Raw genomic sequence first — 15,219 nt, 5'->3', positions numbered from 1 at the left:
CCTATCTTGTAATCTATAATTGAAACAATCATGCGACAAGTAATCTTACTCTTTGACAAGCATTATGCTTTCTTCAGCATGAAAATAGATTTCAAAAAAAGAATAATGGGGTAATGAAATAAATTTGAATCTTGTCTGCTTTTAATCATTATGAGTTATACACCCACACAGTCTGTTCTGTCCTGTTTCAGCTCTGGCAGCTACATACAATCAAACTACAATTTAAGAGCCTTTATCAAAGTCAAAGGTAATGTTTATTAACATGAATGAGGAATACATAATAAAAATATAAGCAGCTTAATAATATGTAATCAAAATAATCAATACAGTAAATATATTTAAAGGGTGTACACTAAAGGCTTTCATTCACAGGTGAATAGTAGTTTACTTCACATTTATATAAAGATCAAAGTTGTATTCTTTCAGGGATGATGTCCTTGCCCCGAGCCTTTACTGACTGTTTCTTTCTTTTCTTCTTGATTTTTATTAATCTTCTTTCACCTTTATTTTTATTGAATCCTAAAGGTAAAATGAAGAAAGTAAGATTAGATACAGTATGACTAACACATCCAAGATTATCAGAAAGAAGAGACAAGTCTTGTTTCCAAGAAATATTCTTAAAAAACCCCCACGACATTGTCTTACCTAAAATCTTCATAGGCCTAAGCAATAACAAGTTGTCTTATTTCTGTTCTTGTACACTGTATTTTCCTGTCCATCTTTCTTTCTCTAGCTCTCTCTCTCTTCTGATTGCTGTTTTCACTTTTCTAAGGCTTTCAACTATTACATTTAACCAGGCCAATACTGACTACCAAAAGTTGCAAGAATGTTTCAGCCTGCATAATATTTACCTCATGATAGTCTATGGCAGTATCACATCCCATACCTTTTTTGCAGATCCTCAAACATGACTTTCTGGAGGTGAAATTATTTTCATTCCCGCCACAGCCACTGTAGCTAAATGGGCGACATATTCCCGTTGAGTAGTTGTAGAAAAATCTTAGCTCTCTGGCTCTACAAAGTCCTCTGTCCATAGGGGTCATGCACAAAGAAGGGATAGGGGGTGGTTCTAGAAATACCAAGAAAAACAAGGTTAGAGAAAACATTGCAGGTTAGCAGTTTTCTGTTATATTGATAGGAGACTCGAAACTCACAGAACTTTACATTTTTACCAGTAAATTTTCCAGTGGGATGGGGGAGAAAATCGGAAGGGCAAAAGTGAGAAAACTTGTGGGTTGAGATAAAGACAGTTTTAATAGGTAAAGCAAAAGCCACTCACGCAAGCAAAGCAAAACAAAGAATTCATTCACTGCTTCCCATGGGTGGGCAGATGTTCAGCCACCTCCAGGAAAGCAGGGCTCCATCATTCGTAACAGTTACTGGGGAAGAGAAAACGCCGTAACTCCAAACGTCTTCCCCCTTCCTTCTTCTTCATTCAGCTTTCCATGCTGAGCATGATGTCATATGGTGTGGAATATCCCTTGGGTCAGTTGGGGTCAGCTGTCCCGGCTGTGTCCCTTGCCAACGCCTTGTGCACTCCCAGCCTCCTCGCTGGTGGGGTGGGGTGAGGAGTAGGAAAAGCCTTGACTCTGTGTAAGGACTGCTCAGCAGTAAATAAAACATCCCTGCATTTCCAACACTGTTTTCAGCACAAACCCAAAACATAGCCCTGTCCTAGCTACTGTGAAGAAAATTAACGCTGTCCCAGCCAAAACCAGTGCAGTAATAGAAGTTGGTCTATTGGAAAACACTGAGCAATTATCAGGAAATAGCTTGTAACTTGCAGAATAACAAAGGAGTGAATGTGAAGAATAAGTGCACAAAGTGACTGAGGTGGTGGTGCTTTAGTGCTGCTGTTAGGTTTTTACCATTCCAAGGAGCAGGCTGATGGTTTGTTTCTTCCAAGTGTCGGGAGTATGAGAACTGAAACACTGGAAGATGAACCTGACATATCCAAAGTATCTGGGCACTGGAACAAGTTCAAGAAGCAAATCCATGCCAGAATTCCCAAACCTGGAGAAACTCCATCATCTATCACCCTGGAGTGACTCATATACAAAATCAGAACTGACACAAGTGCTGCACAGGATGCAAGAAACAGAATGGGAGCCATTATATCATCAGTTATGAGGGACCCAAAGGAGCACCCTTTTCCTTCAAGAAGCAGCAGAATTGACATCTGAATGCATAAATGGAAATGTGAAGCTGGTCAGATGGCCTCCCTGAAGTTACAAATGAGCACTACTTAATTTATTTTTATAACTGTGACATTATTCTAAGAAAAGGCTCCGTCTGGATCTAGAGTGAGAGACCACAATGTGGTACAATTTATATTAAATTTACTGTTTTATTTATAATAAAGATGGTAGTTAAATTAATTAATGCAATGCTTCTGTTAGCACTCTAACTGAGAACTCTTGTGCCTAGAACTAATTTCATATATCTCTAGCTGGAGATGACATTAGCTTTCAAAGCATATCTTCAGCAACATTGAAAAAAATGCTTACCTATTTTAACCTGATGATTTCTGAACCTAAAAAGAATAAAGCAGAAAGGCTTGCCAGTGATGAAAGGGCCAAACAGGGTGAGTTTGTTAATTACATAACAGAATTTAAATATATACTTTGTAATGCAAGTTACTTATCTGATATGTAGAATTCTCCAGAGAGACTCCAGAGTCCCCTCATGAAGGAGTTCTCACAATGACTACAAGCTTTAGAGGAGCCATAGAGCCAGTGATGTGGATACTGGTGAATAAGGACTACCTATGTACACATAATGCAACTGGCAGAGTGGCATCCAAATGCTATTCAGAATCCCTCTTGTACTCTTTCTAAAAATTATGTTGTTCTTTGTCTAGATCATTGCTAGATAAATGCCCCAGGTACCAAATGCTATTTCTGTTCATCTTCGAAATATCTGCATATTCTTTACACTCACAGAAGCAACGAGCCCATGAAGAAAACCTCTTAATTTTGCCATATAACAGCCATGAGGATGATAAAAATAATGAATTTATTTTTATATATTGATCTCTAAAAGACCTGTTAGCTTCAAGTTACTGTAAACATAAAATATGTACTGCGTCATGCTCAGCCCAACATCTCTATTGGCAGGACAATCTGTAAGCCTGTGAGCCATATGTTAACACGGTCACTGGGAGCATTCGATCCAGGTATGTTTTCTCTGTTCAGCCCCAGCTTCTAACACTATACTGTAACATCATATACGTAAGTTTAGATATTATGCCTGTTCTTGAGTTTCTCTCAAATGTTTTGGTTTTACAACCTCATTTTTTTCTGAGTTGTTGAAATATTTTATCCCCTGCTTTTTCTATGAAGGAAAAAAGAAAAAGAAAGAAGTAAATTCCCCAAATCACAAAACTACACAGAGAGGAAGGGGTACACACTGAAAACAGTAAAAAAAATATAGCAATACATGTCCAGCTATCAGAATTATTTTCCCCTAATCTAGTCATTACAGGTCTATGAATTACAGTCATCAACTTCACTGAGAGACTACTTGATATAGAAATGCTGGTTTTAACTCTTACTTTTTTTCTCAATTTAGATTACATTTTAGCAATTTTTTTTTCACAGTGCAAGTAGCATTACTCACTACATTACATAACTCATTACATGTTAACATCAAGTGGATCATAGAAACATAAAAAATTAATAAATGTCATTAAATGCTTTCTAACTTTTTTATAAATGCAACTACATGGTGCATCCTGTGGCCTTTGATGCAATCTCCACAGAAATCAACCAGTTATTTACATTGACAGCAACAGGCCTTAAGACTCTGGTTTCACCCTTGTGTTCATGCTATTCTGTTTATCCAAAATAACTGATTTTAAGAAGTTTTAAATATCCAATAGCAAGCTCATAAACTTGGCTTTGCTATGTATATTATTTGCCAAAAATATGCAACATAAATCAGGTCATGAATGGGTATGGGAAAAAAGAATTTACAATTCATACAGGCAAAGCACAAGTGAAAGCTTCCAAGCTGAGTTAGTCAAACATTTCCAGGTGTAAAGTTTTCTTCTGGAAAATGAAATGCAAAGTTCTGTTCCTTAGAAACATGCCAATTCCATCAAAAACTTTTGAAAGAAATTAGACCTTGGAACCCATCTCAAGTGGAGCTTGGGAAGTGGAACTCCCACCACTAGCTCTGCAGGAGCTTCTCGAATGGGTTTCAGGCTTTACAACAGCAAAATACGGTGTAGAACTTCCTGTTATCTTATCTTTCTGTTACTTCTTTTTCTTGATGATGCAGATGTTTGGACTGATTTCATTTTGGTGAGAGAATAAGACCCAAAACTGCAATATGTGATATTTTGTTTCTGAAAAAAATAGGTAAACTAATTCTATAAAATAAGCAGTAGATAAAAAGGCTATTATTCTTACCTATAAAAAGACTATTGTATCTTACCCTTCACTGCTACCTAAACAATTTGTATGGTTTAAGATTTACTTCTCACAATACAGCATTTTCTTGAATCCCAGACGACCCCCTCTGTGGTGCGAACAGGTAACTTGATCATATTTCACAATCTCCAAAACATGCAAATTCAGATATAGACTCATATTTATCAAAAATAATCCCAGGCTTGCATTGCAACAATAATCATTATCCCTTAGGCTTAGCTGGAGTTGTGTGACAATGAACTATTAATTGATGACAGTACAAAAGAAGTTCGAAATGAGAAACAATGCTCACTGCATTCTCTTTCGCTAGACATGTGTGTGACATTCATGAAACTTCAGATTTATTGCCAGACTTTTGATATATGCAGACTTCAGTATCTCATTTCTGGTTGCAGCAAAGAGAAAATAAAAGAATCTTCAAGTAGCCAAGCTATTACAAAAATAATGATTCACCTGCACTCGACAGTACTCTGTAGGTATAAATTGGTGCAGATCCATTATTGTGAATAGAACTGTGTCAATTTATATCAGCAAAAGATATAGCCCTGACTTTGAGAAGTAATAACAGGAACTGCCTCTGTGTGCCATTCCATATTTGCTGAGTTGAAAACTGACTTTTGATCCTGCATCCCACTAAGATCTCACAAATCAAATGCAGAGTACAGCACTCATAATTTCAATTGTGAGACAAGGTATTCTATAAGAGACAATTTCTTGCAATTTTTTTTTTAACGGTGGGCATGTATTTAAAAAAAAATATATAGCCAGGCCAATATACATGCAAAACAGATGTTACAGTGGCAGACCAGCTACTTTGCCTGCGCTTGAGAAGATGGGCATCAGCCACTCCATCCCAAACTGTCCATCCTGACCTCATATGTGCACAGCCAGATTCTTGTCCCTTACTGGGGGCCATGGGGAGTCACAGTGCATGTTTGTGTGAGATGGCTCTACCTTGCAACTTCAGTTTACACCTCTACCTCTAGTAATAGCAGGAACAGAAGCTATGTTCCCCACATTTCTCTGGAGAAATCAGCTATCAGTTTTGGCCCTGCCCTCCTCTCCCCCTGTAATGGGATTGCACAAAGCACAAAGTTTTAGCCCATCCCAGCAGCCTGAAAGGTACAGACTGATAAACAGAATGGCAGCAGGTGGCTGCATGGGGCAGGCTATATAGTAGGACAGAGGTTATATAGTAGGAAAGAACCTGTGGGGTCTTCAGACTTTCCACTGAAACACACCGGTCCTTCCAAGGCCATGTTTCTTACCTGACCCATCCAGCTACACTGACTCCATCCACCCTTGTTCCCCGGCCCTTTCTTCCACCAACTTTTGAGTCTTCTCTTTCTCTTAACCTCATCTCTCCCTCCCAAAATCTGCTCTACCAGAAAATTCACTATAGCTGTCACAGCCAAGAACGCTTCAGTTTCCTCTGAGAAAACATAGTGAATCATGCCCCTTTGCTTGTATAGATTAGATTAGGGACTTGAGGATTCATATTATGAGTAAAAACCTTCAGGGAACGTGTACACTCTTATGTCCCTAGACTTATTACCAGGCCTTAAATAATTCAAATATTTTTCAGTGAAAAAAGTTGCCAAAAGCTTTACTGTTTTATATTCAGTCATTTTAATAACAGTGCATTGATACTTTGTATGTGGTAAACAAACAATCGAACTGTCACAGAAACTTACCTCAACCCAACAGTGCATGTGGATCACAGTGCAGGCAAAAAAACCCAGAATACAACACACTTTCAAGCTTTATTAAGACATACCATTCTAAGTAAAGAGCACAGGAATGTTATCCTACGTGCCCATTTCTTACAGATCATATTAAACACAAACACCTTAATGAATTTATAAGCCATCACTCAATTCCAAAAGTACAAGTAAGTGTAAATGCAAAAAAAAAGCAACAGAAATACTTGGCAAGAATGCTCAGGCTTTTTCCAACTGTTTCTTGTTTCCTCTTGCATAACTGTGGATCATAAAAATGACATGCCTCAAATTCAATCACCCTTTACAGTGTGAGCAAGTACCAGCAATCTGTAGTGGACAGCCTTCAGCTGTAGAAACTGTTAAAATCTATCCTTCTACAGTAAAGGTCCAGATTCTCATCTGCATTGTAGTACATAATAAAAAAATACCTTCAAGCAGACACAAAATTAATTCACACTCACTTTGTTTATACTCAAACCAAGAACTAAGTTTAATGTGGCCTCAGTGAAAATAAAAAATTTATTATGATAAATATATTGTGCCATATTCTAAAATTCAAATATGGTCCTTTTTTAATTGGTAAAAGGAACTTTAAATCAGCTGCAAATTAAATCCCCACAAAAATATTAAGTTTGACTGAAAGAAATCTGCTTTTGGTCTTTAAATTTTTGTATTTATCACACCTTCAAGAAGCACACACTTTCAGAAGAGGACAAGATACAGTCAGTCTTCCACTTTTTGGTACTTATGGAAGACCTGTAAGCAGCAATATATTTCTTTACTTTGACTTTCTCTGCTTGTCAAAACATTTGACATAGATGAAAGCCCATTCCTTAGTCTCAGATACGTTGGAAAACAGGTGGAAATGGAAAAGCAATCCAGGTGCATATAAAAGACTAAGAGCTAAGAACTGCAAAAGTGAATTCTTACCATAAGAAAAGGGAAACTGTTTGCGCTCCTCCTTTGGGGAACTACTGTTCAGAGTGTTGGACTTCTCATTTGGAGCTGTTGGCAGCAAATTAACTAAAAGGAAAAAAAAGGGTGCAACAGTAAGTGATGGGTTATCCAGACACAGCAAGTTCTGAAAATAAGCTATGATTGGTACCCATTTGCCTTCTCCATGCCAGTATTAACACCACTAAAAGGCAGCATTTCTTTAAGTCCCAAAGGCATAGGACACTGATGTGCTGAGGCAACTTTGGGATGGATTCCTTTTTCTTCTTTAATTTTACTGATGTAAGATTATAGTCAAACATGGTTTGATAAGGTTATTTTTATATTACTAGCAGACTTTCTAACCTTTGCAATTGTAAACCTTTTTCAGAATATGTATTACTGACAACAAAATGGCTTTGAAGCTAGTTCTAATGTTACTGAACTCACTGTGCTTATGTATTTCAACTAACATACATATCTTCAAATAAATGGGAAAATGAGTGGACGAGCCAAGGAGTGTCTGCATTAAAAAAGTACAACTATAAGCAGCAAAAGCAAATTCTTACCAAAAATTCCAGGAAACTGGTTGGATTCTTCCTCTGGGGAACTACTGTTCACAGTATTAGGATGCTCTTCAGCTGGAACAGTTGGCAATAAATTTGCTAAAAGATAAATGAAAGGAAAACAATGAGGAAAAAATACAAAACCCAACCGGTGTCAATGATTCAATATCACTAAGGTAAAAACTTTGACCTACTTAAACCATTGCAATGGCGCCTAATCCTCTCTTTCTTCTTGGGTATTCATACAAATTTACATGGAGGTGTTATTTCAGATTAAAGTCAGGAAAAAAAAAAGAAAAAGTATTCTGCAACTTTTAGTCCAGAAAGTGAAAGTGGAATCAGAGCCCAGGAAGAAATGCTTCAACAAAGGTAGGGGAAAAGCACATGGCTCTATATGTATATCTTTTAAAAAATGTTTAAAAAAGAACCATAGTGGGTCTTTCCTTTTCTAAATATGAATAAACTCAAGTTCCCCTTGCCAAAACGACAGATTATGAAACAGTCCTGGAAAAAGGCCTACTAGAGACAAGCCAGACAAAAGGGTCTGGAGGCTCTGGGTGGGAAAATGTATTCGTCCTATGAATAAAGTGAAGTACTTTGTGAAGGGGAGAGAAGTTATGAAGGATACTATATTATGATATAGAACAATTCATAGGAACTAGTAAGATGAGGCAGTAGATGGAGAACTATGGTGAGTCTGAATGGCTGTTTTGTAGCCTAAGCTGCACAGCCAAATCATTCAGAAGTGAGGGATAGTTTTCCTGTAATTCTTTGTTGGGAAGCTAGCAACACACAATAAGGAAAGAATTAAAACCAGAAATTCCTGGATTGGCACCTCTTTTCATTACAAGACTTGGTTTGAAAAGAATATATTCAGATGCATGGGCTAAAAAAATACGTATTAACACTTTATGATACTATAAAGCCAAGCAGCTGGCAGATTTTAGCTTACAGAAAAAGACTTCTGTGGCTGTAACCAGAATAGGTCCATTTATTTCTTCACTCCCTGTCTCTATTACTGTAAACTTTCTGCCTTCTTCAAAGTAAGTATCAATATTTTTACAATATAAGTCAAACCAAATTTCTGTCCTAGAAAGTGTGTTTACAAATTTTTTTCCCCTAATGGCAAGTTTAATGGAGAAATGTCATGCTGTAATATCAGGGTATGGCCAGGAAGCAGTACTTGTTATGGACCAAATCCCCTCTTCAGTTGAAATTGATGTTACTTTAACCACTTCATCTGTCTGTATTGCTTCTCACATTTTGTTTCAAATTATAGATTACACACTGTGTGTTTCAGCTTAGATATATTAAACAGTATACAGACTTATGGAAATTAATAGTGTTCTTTCTTATACACACCTGTTTAATATATATTTTGCAGAACATTGTAGAATTAACAAATATGCAGGCAACGAACTGTCATGAGAGAAATAAAAAAGTGGGAGTAGGAGTCCTGTAATATTCATTAAAATTAACAGTACCTATCAGGTTTTTTAGTTTATATTTTTCATTTTCGTATTGTTATGTAAAAACATATATAATTAATGTTAATTTCAGATATAAATTATTGCCACCTCAGGGTACCCTAAGTTGCCTTTTTTACCATGCAAGATACCTTCAAAACACAACATTGTTTATAAAAGAATAAAACTGAGAATAATAAGGACAACAACTTACAGTTGCCTTGGCAGGTAGTTTGGCATTCTTCCAAATTCTTGAAGTTGTTCTGGTTTCCTAGGCACCCACCATACTTGAATACTTCACATATCTTTGTCTCTTTGTTGTAGAAATACCTGGAAAAATAGCCTCGGCAGATTCCAGGGTCTTTCTCATGAAAGCAGAAGTTGGGCTTTTCTACGAAAAATGATAAATGATGAACAGGGTGGAAGAAGAAAAAAAATCAACACACATTCCAAGACAACAATAGAACCAGAGGAAGTTTAAAAAATAAACCTGTAAGTAAAGACCAACTGTAAAATACTGCTGCTTTATTGTACTGCTTTTCTTCTATATATAACACTGCAATATTATGCTGGAGCATTATAGGGGCATTTTTATTGCTTTTTTTCCCCCCCTCTTTTCAAGTAGCCAGTAAATTGTACCTTGGAAAATGACGGCTAATGATTCTTTTAAGTGTCCTCCTACATTGAAGCTCCAAGAAGAAAATTAGTTTTCACTCTGAATTAAAACAAGACTTGAATCTCATCTGGATCATTTGAATCTAAGTACACATTCTTTTCATTTATGTAGTCGTTTTAGTCCATGTTAGTGTGAATTATACAGAAAGCAATGTTAAAATAGAAGGAAAAAGGATTTTATTTTTTTAAAAGAACAGAAAAAATCTAACAATGCATTTTGTCTGTGACAGTCTACTGCTATAAAAGGATACAGGAAACTGGGAGACAGAGCAACTATTCTAACTATCATTTTTCAGTCTCAGTTTCTAGTTTGCAATCAGTAACTGCAATATAAACCAAGAAAAAGTTAACAAATGAATACTGTGTAATCTGATTGAATATCAAGGCATGATATCATGGCAGAGAAGCAAAACACGTAGCCATACAATAATCCCCAAATGTCAATTTCTCACCATATTATTTTTTTTCTCAAAATTAGATTCTTAAAAGAAAATAATGGAAACAATAATGAAATATAGAATCACAGAATCATAGAATCACTTTGGTTGGAAAAGATCTTGAAGATCATTGAGTCCAACCTTTAACCTAACCCTGCCATCCCACCACTAAACCATGTCCCTAAGCACCTCATCTATCCTTCTTTTAAATACCTCCAGCAATGAGGACTCTACCACCTCCCTGGGCAGCCCGTTCCAGAGCCTGACAACCCTTTTGGGGAAGAAGTTTTTCCTAATGTCTAGCCTAAACCTGCCCTGGCGCAGCTTCAAACCATTCCCCCTCGTCCTATCATCTGTTACCAGGGAGAAGAGGCCGACCCCCACCTCACTACAGCCTCCTTTCAGGTAGTTGTAGAGGGCGATCAGGTCTCCCCTCAGCCTCCTCTTCTCCAGGCTAAAAAACCCCAGTTCCCTCAGCCACTCCTCATAAGACTTGTGCTCCAGACCCCTCACCAGCTTTTGAAGAGAGAGGTCATGAAGACAATATAATCCTAACTATATAAACTGGTTTTATACTTCTAAATGCAATGTCTTTCTCCAGAGACTCAATATTCAAGACTACATTACTGGAAACAATAGTAAACATGTAATGATGTTGATGATAACCACGAGCTGAATTTAACAGGATATGTTCTGTTTTGTCATTAAAAGCAGGGAACTAGGGTCAGACCTTAAAGGAAGTAGTGCCAAACGCCTGCAGCATCTGTGGAAAATCAACTTCAGTAATTTCCATAGCATAGAATCACATATTTTTTTTTTTTATGCATTAAGAATAGAAAAGACAGTAACAACAGGAAAAGAAATCCATCATCTCAGTATGAAAATATTCCAGAATACCATTCTGCAAAGATAAATGATTTAATTAAGTCTATTTCAAAATTTATGTGCAAATATTGGTATTTCTGTGAAGAGTTAAATGCACACCAATTGAAGTGGAAGCAAGTGGAAGAAGGGATTAAGGGAAGGAGGGTAAGCAGAGAAGGAGGAGCTGACTTATGAAGACATTTACTCAAGTCTGTATTCAGGGAACTCTGCTACCAGCATTGGGCCCAACTCAGATAAATCTCTAATATGGAAAGAGAGGGTGGGGTGGAATAAGTCTTCACAAACTGTATTGTAAGTGTCAAACTTAAATATCCTTGTTAGGAATGTAGGTTACCTCCATAGACCAGCAGTGTTTCAGACAAGTGATTCTTAGTGCTTAAGCATTGGCTATTTAGGAAGTCTGGGCATCAGTCATTTAAATTTCTGTAAACAGTCTGCCCTTTCAGGATTGGGAAATTTGCCCCCTTGTGTAATGAGTAGATAGGTGATGTCCCCTATTCTCTGCTAGCTCCTACCCAGGCAAAGCTTGAAAATTCCTGTTTCAGATTTATTTTTTCCTATTTTTGCTAACAGTGGAGGAAGCATTGAGTTTATTCTCAAAAGACACAATAAGAATTCCACATCATGGCTAATTATATAATGCCTGAATCCTGTAGAGTCCTTCTTTTCTCTTTACTGAAGAAAGAGAACAAAAATCTCGTGATGTGTTTATCTTGGGCAGAAGAGACTGCAGCTACTATCTTCAGTGACCACAGATGTCCTCAAAGTCTTTGATGAATATAGAAGAAGATTGGGAGTAAGAACTCACTTTAGTCTGACATTCTTGTTTTTATTAGGAGATAGCTTGGAACAATATAGAAAGAATTTATCAAAAGAAACTAAATCCTTTACCATTGTATAAGAGTCTTAGATTACTATGTAAACATAATTACCTTCCTTACTTTTTTGTGACATCATCTTCTGAGGTAATTCTGCAATATAAATGAAAAGTATTTAGTAAAAGCAGACATGTTAAGTCTCACCTGGATGCCAGGGTGCTTAGCAGTGGCTATGAGCACTGTGGAGGAAGAATAAAGCATCACTTCCCCTTCTTACTTCTCTTTATTAGAGAAGGAGCACAAAAGTTTGTGCTGGAAGACTGAAGTATCATTTCCTTGGTATGAGAAGACATGCTATACTGGAAACTTGAGGATATGGAAAGTACTGGAATCAAATTATGCCAATATTGAACTGAACAGAGAAATTTCTCTTCATGTTACTGGAACCAGGATCCTGTATTATGTAGTCTCACTCCTCAAAAGAGGAGTAATTAGCAGACTTAACCCAACTGCTGTAGCTACTGATACTGCTAATCACTTCAGAGCTGATCTAGTTAGCAATAAATACCTCTCTCTTACTAATTCCCTTTGCTATCCTATGTAGTGTCCAAGTAAAGTGTTCATTATGCTGTTTATGATATTAAAGCCCGTTCAACTAAGCATCTCCTACTATCTTTAGGGTGGTATAGATGACAAATTTGTTTACACTGTTCTTCTAGTGCCTGATCAGCAGTGATGAAGTTGCTATTGTAATTTTTAATGGAAGAGCCTGGGTTTTATTGTACTTAAGAGGCTGGATATCTGAATTCAACCCCACATTCCTTTTCAGCAATTGAAAACAAACCTTCTTCCCCTCTAGGAGACTGCCTAACCATAAAATTACAAAGGAGGCCAAGAGGAAACTGGCGCAACCAACGTGCACTAAAGGCTGAAAATTTTTCGGCAGTTGGAAGAGAGAAAAGTGGCCAAGGACAGCTTATGTATTTTCTATTATGTAGATATTTTGCAAAACACCTGAAATAATAGCTTCTGGACTTCACCGAAGTAATCTTAATTACATTGCTTCATAATTCTTGTTTTGTACTTGTGCTTTTTTAAATGACATTATAAAATGCTAGTTTCTCTAAAACTCTCCTTTGCCTACTGGCCTCTTGCATCTGAGAGAAGGGATAGAGTGGTACAGCTAATGCTTTGGTTGAAGGTGCCTGCTGGAAAGCAAATGCAATTTTATTTTGCATTTTGCTCTGTCAGGCAAACAAACATACTATAATGAAGCAATGAGTTTGTCTGACCTTGTTCATCTTACCTAGCTACCTCAGTCCCCCTTAAGAAGATAGCAGTTCCCTATAGTACATGCCAAGGGTAGCAGTTCAGTAGCAGAAGCATATTAAAACTGCTTTCTACTGTTGATGGCTCTTCCTGCTCCAGTGGATACACATTTTCCAGAGACCTGCTCATAAAGTCTCAGTGTAACCCACGTTCTAGCCCTCTTTGAAACATGAAATGAAAGGGAATTAAAAGGGAAATATAGATTTTAATGTGAATTTAAATCACATGCATTAGTCTCTCATACCATGTTTCCCAGAAGGCTTCTAACTCATACACTTAAAGGACATCACTGCAGCCCCTCTGTGACTTTCTGTGTGAAAGACAGTTGCTCTGCCGAAATGGTGAGGGTAGGGGATACAGGAGTACTGTGCCCTATCTCAGCTTGGAAGTACCTACTAGCAAGACCTCATACTGAAAACAATTTCTGCTGGAAAGTAGAGTTGCCAATGTGCTCTTCCTTGTTATGGAAGCAGTAACAGAAAAGACTTGAGCCATCTGTACCCTTATCTTCTCTGTAACTTGTACTTTTAATAAAGTTCCCCCCCACCTCCTTTATAACAATCTCTTCAAAGTCCAAAATTGAAAGGAATATTAGCAGTTTATTCTCCACTCGTATGCCAGAGCAAGCGTTTCTAACCATCCTTTATATAGTGATATACCTTCTGTAGCTTCTATTTTAAGAAGTGCTGAGGATAACTAGTAAGCTTTTAGCATTAGCTGTACTGCCCTTGTGTGCCATAATCATACCACAGTTTTTTATTTTTCTTCTGGAAACATGGCCTGTGTTATATTTTCAAAGTAAATCTATCAGGTAGAAATTCTGTCATGATACATTTTCCTTCCAACTCTGGGACAATGCATCTGGCATCCTTAAAAAAATATTATTTAAAAGACATAACATGCATTTTAGAGTGACATATTTGTTTGAACATCTTTCCAGTGCTTCCTATTAGTAGGAGGCTGTGCCTTCAGCATTTAAACCCATGACCTAAACCGTGGACACTCACATCAGGCCATTTCACTAATTTCACTCAGCTGTTTCCTTCAGGCCAAAATCAGCAATCATGCTTTGGCATATGATCTCTACTCTTCTGGCACAGAACAGGAAGAATTTATTGTGAGTTTGTACAGGCCTAGAATGTTTTAATCTTTCTACCATGTCAACAGTGTCTTTTTGCTTCTGGTTTCAGTCAAAAAGCCAAATCCACAGCTGAGTTAACTTCTTCTTTGTAAACAAACTGTATTTCTGAGTAGATCTGCTGAGTAAATAATAGACATTAGAATTCTGTCATGTCCAGAACCTTTTATCAGCAGGTATTTTCCCATGTTAGAAGCTTAAGTAGCCTAAGATATATATTCACTGCCTTCAGAATTAGGACCTTTGCGCTAGCAATGACATTCATGATTCTACTCATACCCAGTAAACAATGGAGCATATAGGCAAACTCCTCTTAAGAGTAATTTTTTTCTTCCCTGAATTGATGAGTATTGGGCACATGAAACAAAAACATGCAGCTTATTTCTAGGAGACTAGAGTCAGAACTAGCCATCTTGAACCTGAATGCTGTCTTAAGAGAGTCCTGGAGCGGCCAACCTGTAGTTGGGCGCTCTGAACTCTCTTGTACTGACTTCAGTCAGTTCTGGAAATTACTCATTTCTGTCTTTGATGGCTTATTCATTCAAAAATTTTAAGAAGTTGTTCTGATTTAAGGAACCTGGCAATTCACTCTTGTTAGCTCGTTTATTCTTGTATTTGTGCTTAATATCGGAAAATCAGACACTTTGACTATTCACACTCTCTCTTCTGAATTTGTATATGTTGTATAACTTCTCTTTAGCTTATTTTTAGTAATCTTGACCTTCATGTTCTTCACAGTGATAATTTTCTGAGTATGTCTCAGAATTTTCTTTATTTTTAAGCATTTTCCTATCACTCATACTGCCTTTTCAGTCTGC

The 15,219-nt window shown here is 37.1% G+C and overlaps 1 protein-coding gene across 11 annotated transcripts in view; it reads right to left on the bottom strand.

Annotated features, from left to right (window-relative positions):
* Window positions 1-301: 301 nt before the first annotated feature.
* The window catches only part of TFPI (tissue factor pathway inhibitor), a 40,307-nt gene continuing 25,389 nt past the window's right edge, over window positions 302-15,219 (bottom strand). For 9 of the 11 annotated variants that reach the window (XM_035899030.1, XM_035899033.1, XM_035899034.1 and 6 more), the window contains 6 exons: window positions 12,049-12,087; window positions 9,334-9,510; window positions 7,657-7,752; window positions 7,085-7,177; window positions 887-1,069; window positions 302-519 (listed from right to left, as the gene is read on the bottom strand). In XM_035899030.1, coding sequence (XP_035754923.1) covers window positions 407-519; window positions 887-1,069; window positions 7,085-7,177; window positions 7,657-7,752; window positions 9,334-9,510; window positions 12,049-12,087 — 701 coding nt within the window. In that variant the 3' untranslated portion in view covers window positions 302-406. Of the gene's footprint in view, window positions 520-886; window positions 1,070-4,308; window positions 7,178-7,656; window positions 7,753-9,333; window positions 9,511-12,048; window positions 12,088-15,219 lie in introns of those variants that run through there. The other 2 variants (XM_035899039.1, XM_035899035.1) reach the window with 2 other exon arrangements.

Source organism: Egretta garzetta, unplaced genomic scaffold (assembly GCF_000687185.1).
Source record: "Egretta garzetta isolate BGI_Z169 unplaced genomic scaffold, ASM68718v1 scaffold297, whole genome shotgun sequence".
NCBI classification, from domain to species: domain Eukaryota; kingdom Metazoa; phylum Chordata; class Aves; order Pelecaniformes; family Ardeidae; genus Egretta; species Egretta garzetta.
This window is presented reverse-complemented; position numbering and strand designations above follow the sequence as displayed.